The following is a 16,237-nucleotide window of genomic DNA, read 5'->3' as shown; positions in this document are numbered from 1 at the left end:
CCGATGCTTATAAGCGTCGGACTAGCTCAGGCCTTTGCCGACACTTATAAGCGTCGAGCTCTCTTAATTTCCGCTGATACTTATAAGCGTCGTTATAATTATTTTTTTTGAAAAAAAATAATTTAAAAACCCTATCCCTAGAATTGGAAGCGTTGTTATAATTCATTCGATGAATTTTTTCTCCTTAAAATGGGGACTGGAGATCTATACAAGAGCTCAAGGATTGGAAGGGCCACACCGCTCTTCCATCCGCTTGAGAGAACAACCAAAAGGATTAAAGAAAACAAAAAAGGGAAGCCAAAGATTTAAGAAAAAAATAAGCAAGAAACAGCAAGATGCCAAGCTTAGGGCATCTTGGGAGGAAAACACCTCAAAAGAAAAGCATCGCAAATGTTCCACGGCTCGATCTTTGCTTCCTCTTTTTCCTCTTATTTTCTCTCTTCAGCCATGGCTTCAGATTCTTATTTTTCTTCATCTCCATCACTATTCCAAATCACTGTCCATGCTCTATGCTTTCAACCCTCTCCACTTCTGCAACAAAAACCAGCAAAAAATTAGAGTTGGGGGAGAAGGGGTTGGGGGGCTCACCAAAGATGGCCTTGAGGACGGCTTCCTGGTGTGTGTTGGGTGGGAGGGGGGAGATCGGCCTCCGACGATGCTTTCTAAAGTGTTGTTGAGGGGAACTGGCCTCCGATGATACTTTTTAAAGCGTTGAAGGGGATGGGAGTGCAATTGGTCTCCGACGACGCTTTCTAAAACATTGTCTAATCACTTCCATCTTTTCCCATTTAGCCTCTGACGATACTAGTAAGCGTCGTGCTTTGTACAATGCTATCTGGCGTCATCGTAATATCATGCATGCTGACGCTATTTAAAAGTGTCGGTAATTTTGGCTTCAGAGCCAAAATTACAAACACTTCTAGCCAGCCTCGCTAGGACTGACTGAGAGCCCCACCAGCCTCGTCGAATCAACTATCGTCAGTAAACACATTGGAAAGTTGAAGAAAAGTGTCTTCTTGTACAATTTATAAATATCTCCATAGCTCTCCTCTCGTAACCATATTTAAGATCCTTAAGTATGGAAATTCTATTATGGAAATTATTCTCCCTTTGCCTTCTCTCTATTCTCACTCTTTTTCCTTTTGATGGATTCATAAGGTTTGCGAGTGAGCATCGTGAGAGTTGTATACTTGGAGTAGCTAGCCAAGATGGTGTTTTCGGTCTTGGAAGAGAATGATCTGTCCTGCTCATCTTTCAACTACCATCTTTCTTGTATAGTGCGTGCTGTAGTAGGGTTTCTATCTTACCATAATCGGTGGAGCCGATATACTCTTCCTCTTCAAGTTTTCAGCTGAAGTTCAACACCTCCCAATTAGTTAGTTTTCAGCTACAAACTACAAGGTTCCTTCTTGTTAATAGTTCTGAAAGCATTAGATAGATGAACTTTTTTCCATCTTTTATTTTAGGTTACAAAGTATTATATATTTGTAAATATTGCTTTCATATTGTGTACATATATGTGTATATTTTTTTATCTTTTGGGACACGTAGAGCTTAGCTTTCCCCCAAGGGGCTTTGGTGTTATGTTATAATGGCTTTAAGATTTATAATGCAAGATTTAGTGTGTTATAAACATGTGAATGTAAGATTTTGTATTGGATTTATGATGCTTATAACACTTGGCTAATGTTTATGGAATGTGATAAGTTGGGATGTGAGCTTGAACTCATTTTAGGGATAATAGGATACTTGCTCTTGCTTACATGACTGATCATGTGAGGACCCGTTCGGGCGTGTGTTGAGTCCCACATCGGTTATTCACTGGGTAGATCTTGGGTACTTATACAGAATCAAGAAACCCAAACAATACCTTCTGGCTAGCCATTTTGGGTGGGGTCCTGGATTGTTACAAATGGTATCAGAGCGAACCCGGCCCATAATTTATGTGGACTAGGGGACACTGCAGCACGGATCCATTGGGGTTGATCACGGACCGATCATGGTGTTTGTGATTAGATTTGAATGGATTTGAACCCTTAGCCTGACGAGGACGTCAGGGCTTGAACGAGGGGGAGTATGTGAGGACCCGTGCGGGCGTGTGTTTAGTCCCACATCGGTTATTCACTGGGTAGATCTTGGGTACTTATACAGAATCAAGGAACTCAAACAATATATTCCGGCTAGCCATTTTGGGTGAGGTCCTGGGTTGTTACAGACCAAACAGGTGAAATATAGTTGCAGCTTCTAGTTATGACCAAATAAATACAAGAAAGCTACTTCCAACTGCAATCTTGTAACCAAACACTGGATTTGTAACTTTAAATCCAGAACCAGCTCCACGCCCACCTAATCCCAAATAGGGGAGAGCCTTATCATTTTTTTTTTTGGTAGAAAAGGGGAGCTGATGGCTACATTATGGATAACATATCTTAGCCTAGTCTAAAAAATAAATAGAACTTTTTCAGATCGAATGGGTTTTAGGCCGGCTTAGGCCCATTTCGAACCCTATTTTTGTCTAGCAATGAAGTAATCAAGTTAGGGATTAAATTTAACTCTTTTTTTCATTCCCATGAAACCTCAGGCAAGGAATCGATTTTTTTGTGTTCTGAATGTATAAAAATTTGTGGAGCTCTGGAAGGAATTGTGAACAAGAAAGGAAGTTAGGCCTTTTTCCTAAAACTCCAACTACCAAGAGCTGATTCTCGACTTAGCTATGCTATTCCATTAAGATTTTGCATCTCTCAAGTGGGCTATTAATTGGCCTTTGTTTATTCAACAGTCAATGAATCTGGATCTGAACTAATATATTCCGGGGCAGAATATTCTAGCAAAGAAGTAATCAAGTTAGGGATTAAATTTAACTTTTTTTCATTCCCATGAAACCCCCGGCAGGGAACAAATCCCGAACCCAAAGCTCGAAAACTCCGCTTCCTTTCGCTCCACCCTTCTTCTATCCTTTCCCTTTCGGCGACGATCGCAGCAAAACAGAATCCCTTCTCTTCCCGGCTCAAGCGTTCCAAAGCGAAGCATCCTTCTTCTTCTTCTTTTCCCGCCATGTCTCCATACCTTCTCTCCTTCACCTCCGAATCTCCTCGCACGAAGCCCACCCACCCCATCTCTTCCTTTTCTTCTACTTATATGCCCCGCATCTCCACTTCGTCTCACATTTCATTCTCTTCTGCCGAAAGGAAACAAAATGGCTTCCGAAGAGGGCGCAGCCGTCGATGCGCGGCAACAGCAGCAATCTGTCGAATGGTTCAAGTACTCCAAGAGGGTGGTCTTGAGGTCGATCGTGTGTCGGGAAGACAAGGGGCTGGGATTGGCTGGAGAGAGAGCTGTGGTGGGGGGATGGGTCAGATCGCGAAAAGAGAAGGCGGGGAAGGGTGTTGCCAGAGGGCCGAGACAAGGTGCGGCGCCGGCGCCGGCGCAGGACGTGACATGCGGCGAAGTCGCGGTGTTTCGAGTGCCAATCCTCAGATCAATTGCGAGGATTTTGATGATAAAAGATGAACCTGTTGTTCAGAGGCCTGTTGCAGCGCCAGCCAAAAGGGAGCCGGTTGTTGCTTACTTGCGGATAAATGATGGGTCTTGCATTGCTGACCTTCAGGTTTGGATTTTGGTAGAATGATTGGTCATTTTATAATATATCATGTGTATATGAGGATTCCTTGCAACGGAATTTTAAAAAATAGATTTTTTCTGGCATCGACCTTGTCCATGGTTCGTAATATACGATTTTTGATTACATTTTGATTGGGTATCTTTAAATGGATAAGTAATGGTATAAAAATCCAGTGAAATAATTGCATGGACTATATTGCTTGTAGCATCTCAAGCATAGGCAAAGAAAGTCTTCAACTTAATCTTTGTATACTAGTTAAATATTAGTATGCAGATTTTTTTTGATGTAAATGATGGAAGGCCATCAAGGTTCATGAATATTAGCATACAGATGTTTAGCATTTGCTAGATTACTTTCAATTGTTGATACTGGTTTCACAAAAAAAGGAAAAAAATGTAGTACGTTTACACACAAAACTCATTCTATTGGGGTCTTTTCACTGACCTGGGTTGCAATTTTTTTCCAGATAGTACTGCACTCCTCCATGTCTCTTCCTGGCCAAGATATCTCTATTGGAACTTCTGTCTTGGTAGAAGGTGTGTTAGAGAAGATACCATCGCCAGGCAGGCACGTTGTACAACTTAAAGTAGAGAAGATTCTACATGTTGGGATTGTTGATCTCAAGAAATATCCACTAGCAGAGACAAAGTTTTCTTTCGAGTTTCTCAGAGCTTATCCCCATCTTCGTCCTCGTACAAGTATTGTAAGTTGAATATTGAGTTTCGGAACATGCATTTGATAGTTTTTTCACTTTTGGGTCCTATAACCTTGAGTGACATTTGGGGTCTAATGCTATCATTTTGTCAAAAATTTGGGATTTCTTGCTGCATTATTTTTCTTTTTCTTTGAATGAACCTTGAAGTTGTATAAAGGGTCTGCACCTGGCTTCTGTACATGCACATCTTGGTGCAGTGTCTTAATTCATATGCTCTGTTCTTCATGATAGTTAAGTTGCATCTCCCTGCATTAAATTTTAAGTGTTCCACTAAGTAATTTATTTTGGTGACATGTCAGCTTGGTGGTGATTGGAATACTGGAATCTTCAGTATTATTACCATCACCAAACCTTCCATCTCATTGTTTGCTTTGGTGCATTCTTGTATTTCACTGCAGTTGATGTGTGATCTTGTGCATTTTAACAGCTCATACTTGGTAGACTAGCCCAAGTTTCTCACACTGTAGTTGCTATCACCTTCCATATTATATGGCTGGTTGCCTTTCTCATGGACAAATTTGGTCATCTTTAATTTTGACAAGTGGTGTTGCTATATTCCCATTAAAAAAAGGGGGTGTTAGTAAGAATAGCTTCCAATTATAGAGCTTAAATACAATGTTGTCTACCTATGTATGCTTTTCAATCTTTGTATGTGATGGATTGTGTATCATAAAAGTACTTATGTTATCCTTAATGTGGCTCTTAATTCTTGCACTCACCGGAGTACTTGCTCCTAAAGTTTTACAATCAAGGTGGATATTCATATGCTGAATGAAATCGCCCTTTGCAATTGTCAACTGATATTTGTCTTTTCTGAAATTACCACACTATCTATACTAACATGCCATCACTTTTTGGGATGATCTCTTATTCGGAATATCTTTGAGAAGGCCTTCTTTGATAACACCCATCCATCTATTCTCTTTGCTCCTTTTTTTTAATCTAAAAAATAAAGGAGGAAAATTTAAATTTTATTTTTTTCATTTTAAGTAGTTAGTTAGTCTAACTTGAATGCACGTGATCCACAAGCCACCATGGTTGAATTGTATTTGTAGATGTGCTTTCTAGTGCATCAATTATGTTTCGAAATTCAGCAATCTAATTTTCTTGAATGAATTGCCTCTCTGAAATTAGGTCCACAGACAAAGCCAAGGGGTACATATATCCTCCCATGATGGGTGTTATCGGCAGGGATACAAAGCATAATTCATGTGGTTCTTTAAGGGGCCACTCTAAGTGTTATGTTTATTATGAGCACTCCTTTTTATATTTTGACAGCTTAATCATGCTAACCTCAGAGAACCAGTTTACATTTACCAAATAGATAGAACTTGCTCCATAAATGAATACAATTAGGAAACAAACATAAAATAACCTTGAATATAGAATACTGTTCAAGTCTGAATATAAAAAGTAATATAGAGGAGATTTCTTTAAGGATTTCCAAGAAATATAAAGGCCTCCAAAACTTTCTGCTTTTATTTTTTATTATCACATCTATTTACACATTTAAACTAGGACATGTTCAAATAATTTTTTTTTTGAGGAAATATATGAAAATGGATTTTGTTCTGATAGTTCTAAACTGTTATATCATTCATGCTGAAGGTAATTGATTTCATTATTGAACATAACAAATCAATGTTCTTTCTTTGTCACGTCTAGACTAGCAATCTATGCATTTAAAGTGAGAGTGCTTTTTTTTTTTGGTGGGGGGGGGCTGCATATGCATATAATCTTTGTCTCTGATTTGCAATTTTAATAATGCAGGTTGCATCTGTCACTCGCATCCGGAATATCCTATCTTATGCTACTCATAAGTTCTTCCAGAACAATGGATTCTTATTTGTTCACATGCCCATTATCACAACTACAGATTCGAGAGTTTATAGCAAGATGTTCCATGTTACAACTCTTTTCAGCAAATCAGATGATATGGAAAAGTTAATGACAACAGATGATCATGAACGCGTCGACCTTGAAGTAGTCAAGGCTGCAATAAAGGATAAAAGCAAGAGAATTGAAGAGCTGAAAAGAAGTGACAGCAATAGAGAAGCTCTACTTGATGCGCAGCGAGATCTTCAGAAGGCTAATGAGCTAGCTCTACAGCTGGACAAGAGACAAAAATCAACCTCATTAAAAATTAAAGAAGTTAATTTCTCGAATGATTTCTTTTCTCGTCCAGCATATCTCTCTTTTTCGACAGGACTTCACCTTGAAAGCTATGCATGTGCACTCAGTAGTGTTTACACATTTGGACCAATATTTCAAGCAGATGATTCTCAGTCGCCAAGGAACTTGGCAGAAATGTGGATGGTTGAGGTTGAACTGGCTTTTGCGGAATTAGAGGTAGGTGCCTATCGTGTTATGGATCCCTTTGTTATTTCCAAATACTTTTTGAGTTGACTTGAATATCAGGTTAAAATTTCTTTACACTATACATGCAGACATTAGATAAATAAAGAAAAAGGGAAGAACAAAAGTAAGAAAGGAATAAAGACAGAAGGATCATTACCTTAAGTTCACAACTGGACGGTTCATCTGTTTTGTAGCAACTCAGAGTTAAGATCATAATTCTTGCTCTTGAAAAAGTTTCCTTCAGGGTGTCAACTTCATGAGAAGAAAGTTGAAAAACAGAAAAAAACAAATCTTAGATGGTCTGGAAACATAAATGAATTGGTAAAATAATTGCTTAATTTTCTTAGCACAGACATCTCACTGAAAATTTGATCTTTCTTGAACCTAAACCCTCAATGTTAACCAGACTGTCAGTGCTTATAACCACTAGCTTTAAACTTAACCAGAGCTATGATGTTTTACCATGGTTAGGGGTTAAGCTTAACAAAAAATTCAAACAAGTAACTTAATATTGTTAAAACCAAACTAGACATCAAAACAACAAGGTGTCCGACCAGATTTAGCCAGGTAACCATTTACACCATAACCAAATGCATTTATTTTTGCTGCTTCAGTGAAGAAAATAAGATGCCAGCATGGTATTAACCTGAGCACATTAGACCGATGTTTTTTTTTTATTAAAAGGAATATAGTTACCAATGTAATGCATTGACCGGGGCTGCTTAAACACTTTGTCCAACCTGATTGTTAACTCAGCTCATATCCTTTATTTATGCTATACAAAATGTGGTTGAAGGGGTGGTCATTCACCATATCACGGCAACAGAATGGTCGAGGTAGCTTCCAAATCTTTGTTTTGGTTTCAACGTCTTCAAACACAATGCAATGTTAAATAAATTATTGAAGCATTTCTGAAATTTTTTTGCAAATATTTTACTGTGAAAGAAGCCCCTCTACCTTAATACAAATTTCCTTGGCAGATGTTTGAATTTATATCAGTTTCATTTCGCAATCAATTCTAATTTCTTTGACCTTCCCCTTCAATTTGTTGTCTGCTGCTCCCATGATGCATCTAGAGACCAAGGTATTGACATTTACTCATTCTGGTCATGTAGCATAGTTAGATAACTGGCATTACTTAGATAGAAGGTAGAATTCATACGCCTACCATCATTCTTTTGTCAGTAATATTTCCTGAACAACATGCAGGTAAAAGCAGATTTTTGAAGTATCATTGAGATGATAAAAGAAACTGTGGAATCTGTGCTGTTTTCACTTTAAAAATTTATCAACTATAGTGATTATTCTAAATTTTCCCTTTCTTTCCCTATCTGTTTGGTTGCCTTTAGATCTAGTGGTCCAAAAACAACAATTGTATTGTCAGAATTATGCGTTTTTAGGTCTGCTCACATGATGTAATGCATTTGTAGGCTTGGTGATTTTATTTGTCTATTGTTCTTATGAAACTGTGAGGCAGTTAACTGGCTTAATTGTTGAGTTCTAAATGCTTCTCTATTGGGATGATTCTGTAAGGCAGTGAATGAATCACGAATGTAAGTATTATCTTGTTGTCTTTACAGTTGGTTTGTGCCTGAATTTTTAGTGCAAAATTTTTCTTGTATTCTCAAGAGTTCACCAGTCATTAATGGGTTCCTTTGCCCCCTCGACTTATGTTTCTCACATCACTTCATCCTTAAATTTGAATCATGTTTTTCATTTGTTTAGTACCTTTTAATTATTAACAAACCACTAGATCCCAAAAGCCTAAGCTGTTAGGGAAGGGTTCAACAATGTAAATCAAGCCTTTCCATCTCATGGTACCAACATTTCGCAATATATTGCTCATTATTGGTACCAACTTACCTTTGATTACCAGTTTAGATGATAACTATCACAAATTGACTGAGAGGGAAACAAAAGTGTTCCAGTACTTCAGAATTTGAATTTCATCCTCCATTTCTGACTATCCTTTAATATATATCTAAAAGTTTTAAAATTTTTGATATGAAAGTTTATGTAACAATGCTTCCAGGATGCAATTAACTGTGTGGAGGACTACTTGAAGTTTCTTTGTCGCTCAATATTGGAAAGTTGTTCCACTGACATCAAATTTATGTCAAAATATATGAACAAGGACTGCATTGGTTGCCTTAAATCAATAGGATCAAGTTCTTTTGCTCGAATAACTTATGCAGAAGCATTGGAGATTCTAAAGGAGGTATATTAAAGAATTCTTTTTGTCAGAATCCATGCAACCGTTTAGTTGAGAATCCATAACAATAGAAATTGATGAACAGGTAAAGGATCATACATTTGAAACTAAAGTAGAACAGGATCTATCGGAGGAGCATGAGAGGTATGTTTTCAGTTAGAGAACAGAGAATTAAATTCAGTTGATAAGTTTGTGATTGCATGGTTGCAGATGCAATTAATCATTATTACGTCATTGTGGCTTTTCCATGATGTCAACATTCCTCTGTTATTTGTTTGTGGTGCTGGCAGTTATTTGGCGGATAAGATATACAAAAGGCCAGTTATTATATATGAGCATCCAAAAGAAGTCAAGCCATTTTATATACATGTCAGAGATGATGGGAAAACAGTTTCTTCTTTTGATATCATTGCGCCAAAGGAAAGTTTTAGTCGGACATTAAGGTTTTGATAGCTGCACTGCTAATGTTTTATCTTTTAAGTCGCTGAACTGGATTTTCATCCACAGGCCGGAGTTTTGGTTAGAGGAAGCCAAAGGGAGGAGCGCATTGATATGATCACTAAGAGGTATTCAGTCATATCTGTGTCTTATTATGCTTGATTTTGTCTCTCATTTGAGCTATGAATAGCCATATCTCAGACAATTAACTTTGGACTCTGTTATGGTGAAAATATAAGTAATCGGGCAAACCTATCCTCATTTCATGATCCCGGTTAACAAGCAAACTTTATGCTGTTTCTGTCTTTCTTCTTTTGCTAATGCTTTCTCGTCAATAAGCTTTTAGTTGATGCTCCAACTTATGAGGGACCCACCCGCAAATATTGTTACAGGATCCAGGAGCTTGGCCTACCTCAAGAACAGTATGATTGGTATCTGGATCTTCGAAGACATGGTACTGTCAAGCACTCAGGTTTCAGCCTTGTGTTTGAGAAAATGGTTATGTTTGCCACTGGCCTTGATGACATTAGAGACACAATAGCATTCCCCAGAACCCATGGCTCTGCAAATACATAAACTACTTGCTTACCTGATGATGAGAGAAAGCACTGTACATTCATGAATCATGTATTATTCCCAAAAAAATTGCTGCCATTGTATTGGTCTCTTGTGATGGAGACCACCACACATTCCACATTGCTACATGTAATTTCTTCTATACAAAATGCAGAAGCTTGGATATAAAGTATTTGTTTCTAAATACATACAAGTGAGTTTTTAGAAGTCTCCCATATAGATGACCCACATTATTAATTCATTGTCATCTAAAATTGTTCAAAGCGTTTACAAAGAAGTGTGAAACACTTTAGAGGCTTGTGACCATGTACCGAGCTTTCAATGATAGGATGACATGTTCATCTGAATCTATGGTAATGTACCATCCGATCTACTCGAGTCTTGGTTCTTGTGCATTCCAAGATATGCAAAATTTAACAAACAAGGTTGATCATCAACTTGGATGGATCGCCATGAGCAACTACGTTAGTTACACCTAGGAACATCAAGGCTATTCCCATCATCTGAAGGTTATGAAACAATGCAGCATCATCTAAATTCCCAGACTAACGTTAGATTCTTATTGATTCCCAACTCTGGCCAGGCGTGTGAAGGAATCCTTTTGGCCGGCAAGCAGGTGATCTTCTGACTCTTTCTTGCCCCTGCCAACCTTTGCAAGCATGTGGTATGGTCGTGGATATGAGATGGGCATGTTCATTCACACCCCGTCCCAAAATTCTCCTCCTGACGCTAATGCAATGTGGAGCATCTCACTTTCAAGCTTCAAAGTAATTAGATGACCTGCGCGTCATAGCCCAACATCGAGAATATCATGCGACTTCAATTTATATGACTTATTTAGTTACTGTCATATCATACTTGCTCCAATGTTGCATGTAGTGCTTTCTCTATGGATGGTCATACACATTTCCCATATCCTCTTTCTATGAGAAATGGATAAGTGTCATGTAGACATAGTAATGACATGTTCATATTCTTAAGTAAAGCTAATAGTGTTTATTATTATTATTATTATTATTATGGTATATCGTTAAGTTTCTTGATGATAGCTGACCTTCATCAAAATGTAATGTTGCAAGATGGCAGCTTCTATATGGCCGAAAAATGAATTGCTCATTACATGTTGTATAAGTGGGGATTTGCACAGTTTCAAAAATATTGTCCTTGATCATCATTTTGCTCGCCTCTCTGTTTACCAATCTTAGATTTCAGATAAGGATCGGAAAAATATACAAGGAGCAAGTGAATGTCTTTCTCGAGGAGAAAGGAGCAAGTGAGTGTCTAAGTGGAGTCCAAGTGTAGTTCAGCTATTTCATAAGCACCACGGCAGCAACCGATCAAGGAGTTGGGAATTCCTCTGCTTTTGCCAACCACATCCAATTTGCCAGATATCAAAAGCAGCCGTGCTCTTTTTCTTTTTCTTTTTTTTTTAATACTTTTATTTGGACAGATGATTCATATCGATCTAGTACGGAGCGCTCTAGGCAACTCTTAGAGCACTCTAAGTAACTCCCCTTTAGGGCCGGCCCAACTCTTAGGCGACTAAGACAGTTACCTAAGGCCCAACTCAAAAAAAGCCCACCGTACGAAAGGCTTCGAAGACAAAACAGAAAAAAAAAGAGGCCTCCCGTAGTGAGTTTGCCTTAAGCCGGATCACTACAGAGAAGGCCTCAAAGACAAAATGAAAAGAAAAAAAGCCTCTCTTAGTGAGTTCGCCTTAGGCTCCTAAATGTATTAAGCCGCTCCCGCTCTCCTTTCTCAACCCACAAAGTGTCTTTTGAATGATTGACTACATACGAAGTCACTCAGTCTACTGCTTCATTTGCTTCTACAAATATATATTTGGTCTGAAAGGATGCATCATCACTCACCATGGCTTGAATATTTGGAAGCAAAAGGTAGGCAGTTGCAGCACCCATTCTGCTCCCTCATAAGTGAAAGATGTGCAAGCCACCACTTGGGCACAAACTATGCACTTATGCAGTCGCAGTTGGTTATAGCGCAAGCACGTCCGCTTGTCTTAAACCTGTCCCCTGCGCAAAAAATATAGTAAAATAGACCTGCAAACGAAATAAGAAAGGCGCGACTTCCACCGCCTTGACCGGTGTCTCGCTGTCCCCCAAACTCCTCCACGGGCGCCCAATTCATCCATCCAAAGAGAGCTAAGTATATTAAAAGAAAGAGGAGGCCACCACCCCGCCAGTATATTAGTATTGAGAGAGAGAGAGAGAGAGGAAGGAAAGGAGGTAGAGAAAGAGGGGGCGAAATTGGGAGAAAAGAGGATGCCGTCGGATGCGGAGGAGTATCTGTTCAAGGTGGTGATAATCGGGGAGTCGGCGGTGGGGAAGTCGAACCTGCTGTCGCGGTACGCGCGGGACGAGTTCAACCTGCACTCCAAGGCCACCATCGGGGTGGAGTTCCAGACCCAGACCCTGGACATCGACGGCAAGGAGGTCAAGGCCCAGATCTGGGACACCGCCGGCCAGGAGCGATTCCGCGCCGTCACCTCCGCCTATTACCGCGGCGCCTTCGGTGCCCTCGTCGTCTACGACATCTCCCGCCGCTCCACCTTCGACTCCGTCTCCCGCTGGCTCCACGAGCTCACCAGTACGCTGCTACTTTTTGCTTATGCTTCCCCTCTCTTCTTCTCTCTAGCTGCTTTCGGTTTCTACTGCTACTGCTAGTCTGCTGCTTCTTGTTGGGTAATTGTGGTAGATCTGTTCTTTCTTAATGATTGATGAATTTATGTTTGGATGTCCTTCATCTACCTAGCTTAATACTCTTAATGCTTGTTCCAGTCTTAGTTTGAGGGATTCAGAAATTACAAAATGGAGACAAATGCAAATTAGATAATGGTTATTATGAGAAAGGATGTATTTATGTCAAGGATATGCCTTTTCTATGTGGTGTGTGATTTTGGATCTGGGCCTAAGCATCTAAAACAGGTTTTCTTGGTTAGATGCTAGATCACAATTTCTTTTTCTAAGTTTTGACATGTTTGTTTTTTTCCTTTTATTTCAAATGTATAGTTGGGATGCAATTTGGAGTTTTGCTTCCAGGACAACTGCTATCGATTTTAAGGCGTACTTTTTTGCATCCTCTATTTAGATCATTTTGGTGATAGGGATAAGTCATTACATTCAGCAAATCATAAGGCAGAAATTTTAGCTAACTTAACCATGGAAAAGTACATGGAAGGAAAATCTTATTTGATTTCAAAGAGCAAGCTGAGATTCAACGTATGTGCCTTAGGAGCTCACTCGTTGTGCGAGTGGATGCAACATTAACAAAAGGAACACTATATATATTCGATATAGAAGCCTGATGCATCTTATCATCAATCCCGGTGAATATTTTGTCAAGCTAAAAGAATAATTCATACAGATCACATAGCATTTCTCTCTCTCTCCGTGTGTGTGTGTGTGTGTGTGTGTAGAAAAAGGTAATGCATTTTTCATTTATGAATTTTGAAGCTCTGGAGGCTAGACTTTAATGTCTGTTTCAACTAATTCTCTCTTTAAGCCAAAAAGGTATTCACTCTAAGAGAGAGAAATTCAGGGCAGTTGTACGTATTCTTTTAGATACTACTTAATGTTTGAATTCAGCATGTTTCTAAGAAGCTTTTAATTCTTCAAATCATTTACAGAAAAAATATGAAGTAAAACTAATGTAATTAAGTCAAATATTTCATTAATGCATAACTCAAGCAGTTGACAACCTTCCTGTTATGCAATATGATGGTCTTTAATGTGCATTTTACACTATATGATTCTTATATACAAGATGATGCCATTTTATTAATTTGTACCACTTCTTCTTAACTCAGCACCTGCTTGCCACCCAGGCACTCCGCCTAACCTTTTTATAGGGGTCAATGCCTAATACTCCCTATGCAATTTCAGAACTTTGCTAAGTTGCTATTATATATACTCAAGAGCCTTAAGTAATGTCAATGACCATTATAAAGCCTCAGTAGACTCCCTTCTTCAGTTAGCGAGATCCTCTTAATTGTATGTCTCTCGAGTTCATATTTCATGTATATTTTGTGTTCCTATCTCCCACCTTTTATTGCATATGCATTTGCATAGACAGATCCGACAAAAAAATATTACCTTTACACATTTCCTGCTAATTATTCTCATCCCTTTCAAACATTTGCCTACTATTCTCATTTGATATCATTCAAATATTGCTTGATGTGATTGCATTATGAGGAGCCTCCCTTGCCCCAGTCCACATAGAAGTTTCCTACCATGCTTGGCATGACAAAATAAATACTTAATGGATTCAAGAAAGTATATGCCATATGCACTAATCACCATGTAGGGAACTCTCTCTCTCTCTCTCTCTCTCTCTCTGTCTCTCTCTCTTTCTCTCTCTCCCATGTGAAGGTTACACAGCCTTCAAGAACAAAACATGGCGACACCTCCATATGTGTACATGTCTATGTTGGACTAGCTGCACGTGAAAAACAAAAGTACAAAAAATCTACTGAACAAAAAAAAAAAACAAACTCTGCTGAACATAGTGTTTAATTTGACATTTTGTCTTAAAAACAGAATGATAATGACGTACAGTTTGATAATATGAACTGTTGTTACAAACACAGATTTACACAGTTTGGACCACTTACAATCCTCTTTGGAAATGCTAGGGGCCCAAAAAATTCCAAGACGCAGTCAAAATAACTATGGTTGGCTGATAGCCTGATACTGTAATGGTTCCAACTATCTCACATAGGCGGCTATGTAAACAAGCAATTGATAGATGAAGTCCTTGCAGATGATCCTGATTAATGCAGTCCTCGTAGAAATTTGCTATGATGAAACTTAATGCTAGACATTCTAAAACCTCGTCAACATTGGTCATTTAATCAAGATTAAATCTATTGTATGAAACCCAATTAACATGAAACAAGCATGTGGCTTATATGAGTAGCATGTGGATTATATGAGTGAGGACTTCTTATGCTGTGGTGGTCCATTACCGTTCTGGTAGCTTGTTCATATGTAACTGCTAATGTTCATCTGTACTTCATAAGATGCGAGGGTCAATTTCTTAAGCACATATGGACATATTTATGTGCTTTGATTTCTTGTGCTTTTTAGTGATTAAGCATCTAAAATCGAAGTTATGGAAACTGTAATGCAGCTCATTCAGATACAACTGTTGCAAGGATGCTGGTTGGTAATAAATGTGATTTGGCAAATATTAGGGAAGTGTCTGTTGAGGAAGGTAAAAGCCTTGCAGAAGCAGAAGGGATGTTTTTCATTGAGACTTCAGCCCTAGATTCCACAAATGTAAAGACAGCATTTGAGATTGTTATTAAGGAGATCTACAATAATGTCAGCAGAAAGGTCTTAAACTCAGATTCCTACAAAGCGGAATTATCACTCAACAGCGTAAGCATCACTGGCAATGGAACTGATGAATCAAAGCAAACAACCAGGAAATTCTCTTGCTGTTAGTTTCACTCGTTGGTTTTATTCAAGTTTTGGGAGCCTAAGGCTTTATCATGGTTGGCCATAAAATTACATCAGCCAAATTAGTTTTTGTTTGTTACATTGCTGGAAGTGTATTCATACGTCTCCAAGATTACAAAGTAAGAAAATGTTGTTATTGGAGATAATTCTTTGTGCCATATAGAAAAAACATGAAACTGTAATGTTTTAATAAAATGGTTAATATTGTGAAACTGCGTTAACTGAAGTATGCTGTATGCCGTATCTTCGTTTCACCATTTTTCTCTGTTTCAAGCATTGCTGCAGGATAAAATCTAATCTTCATCGGACTCAGGCTATAGTCTAGTGGTTAAATTCCTCATCCACTGGGAAGGTTTGTATGTTTGAAAACAGGGTGGTGTTCTCACTATTTTTCTCCTGAGGTTGCTTTGGGCATCATTTCAAATTCTTTATCCAGTACAGGTTGTTTGTATTTCTTCTCTGATATTCTGAAAACAAAACTGGTTTCATAGTCTAGTTGGTTTTCATTTTTGAAGCCTTTAGAAAATTAACTAGTGGGGCTTTAAGGTTTTCAAATCTTGATAAGTGGCAGTTTCCAACCGCCACGTTGAAAAATAAGCGCCGTTTAATAGAAATGATTAAAATTCATGCAACTATAGCAATAGTTGTCTCCTTTACTCTTTGCATCACGGAAGCCACCTACGTGCTTAATTTCACACTTCTAGTCTACCGAAGATGAAGGCAAATGTAGGTTGCTTCATGCCCCTTTAATCATGAATGGCCACGTGCCCACCACCGATGGAACCATAAAATAACTACTGGGTTCATCTCGACTAAACGCGAATGATCCTTTT

At 38.6% G+C, this 16,237-nt stretch overlaps 2 protein-coding genes across 2 annotated transcripts; both read left to right on the top strand.

Moving 5' to 3' along the window:
* The first annotated feature begins 2,868 nt into the window (after positions 1 to 2,868).
* On the top strand, positions 2,869 to 10,105 carry LOC103709425 (asparagine--tRNA ligase, cytoplasmic 2-like). The gene is made up of 8 exons (XM_088708744.1): positions 2,869 to 3,607; positions 4,089 to 4,325; positions 6,108 to 6,686; positions 8,728 to 8,913; positions 8,993 to 9,051; positions 9,198 to 9,328; positions 9,416 to 9,473; positions 9,738 to 10,105. The coding sequence occupies exons 1-8, from the start codon at positions 3,197 to 3,199 to the stop codon at positions 9,919 to 9,921; spliced, it is 1,845 nt and encodes a 614-aa protein (XP_088564870.1). The 5' UTR covers positions 2,869 to 3,196; the 3' UTR covers positions 9,922 to 10,105.
* Positions 10,106 to 12,009: 1,904 nt separating this feature from the next.
* On the top strand, positions 12,010 to 15,616 carry LOC103709424 (ras-related protein RABA5e-like). The gene is made up of 2 exons (XM_008794745.5): positions 12,010 to 12,528; positions 15,073 to 15,616. The coding sequence occupies exons 1-2, from the start codon at positions 12,204 to 12,206 to the stop codon at positions 15,387 to 15,389; spliced, it is 642 nt and encodes a 213-aa protein (XP_008792967.2). The 5' UTR covers positions 12,010 to 12,203; the 3' UTR covers positions 15,390 to 15,616.
* Positions 15,617 to 16,237: the final 621 nt, after the last annotated feature.

This window comes from Phoenix dactylifera, chromosome 12 (genome assembly GCF_051530095.1).
Source record: "Phoenix dactylifera cultivar Ajwa chromosome 12, Ajwa_hap1_PhDact_Kaust_v1.1, whole genome shotgun sequence".
Taxonomy (NCBI): Eukaryota; Viridiplantae; Streptophyta; class Magnoliopsida; order Arecales; family Arecaceae; genus Phoenix; species Phoenix dactylifera.
The sequence above is the reverse complement of the archived record's forward strand: the minus strand, read 5'-3'. Positions and strand labels throughout refer to the sequence as shown.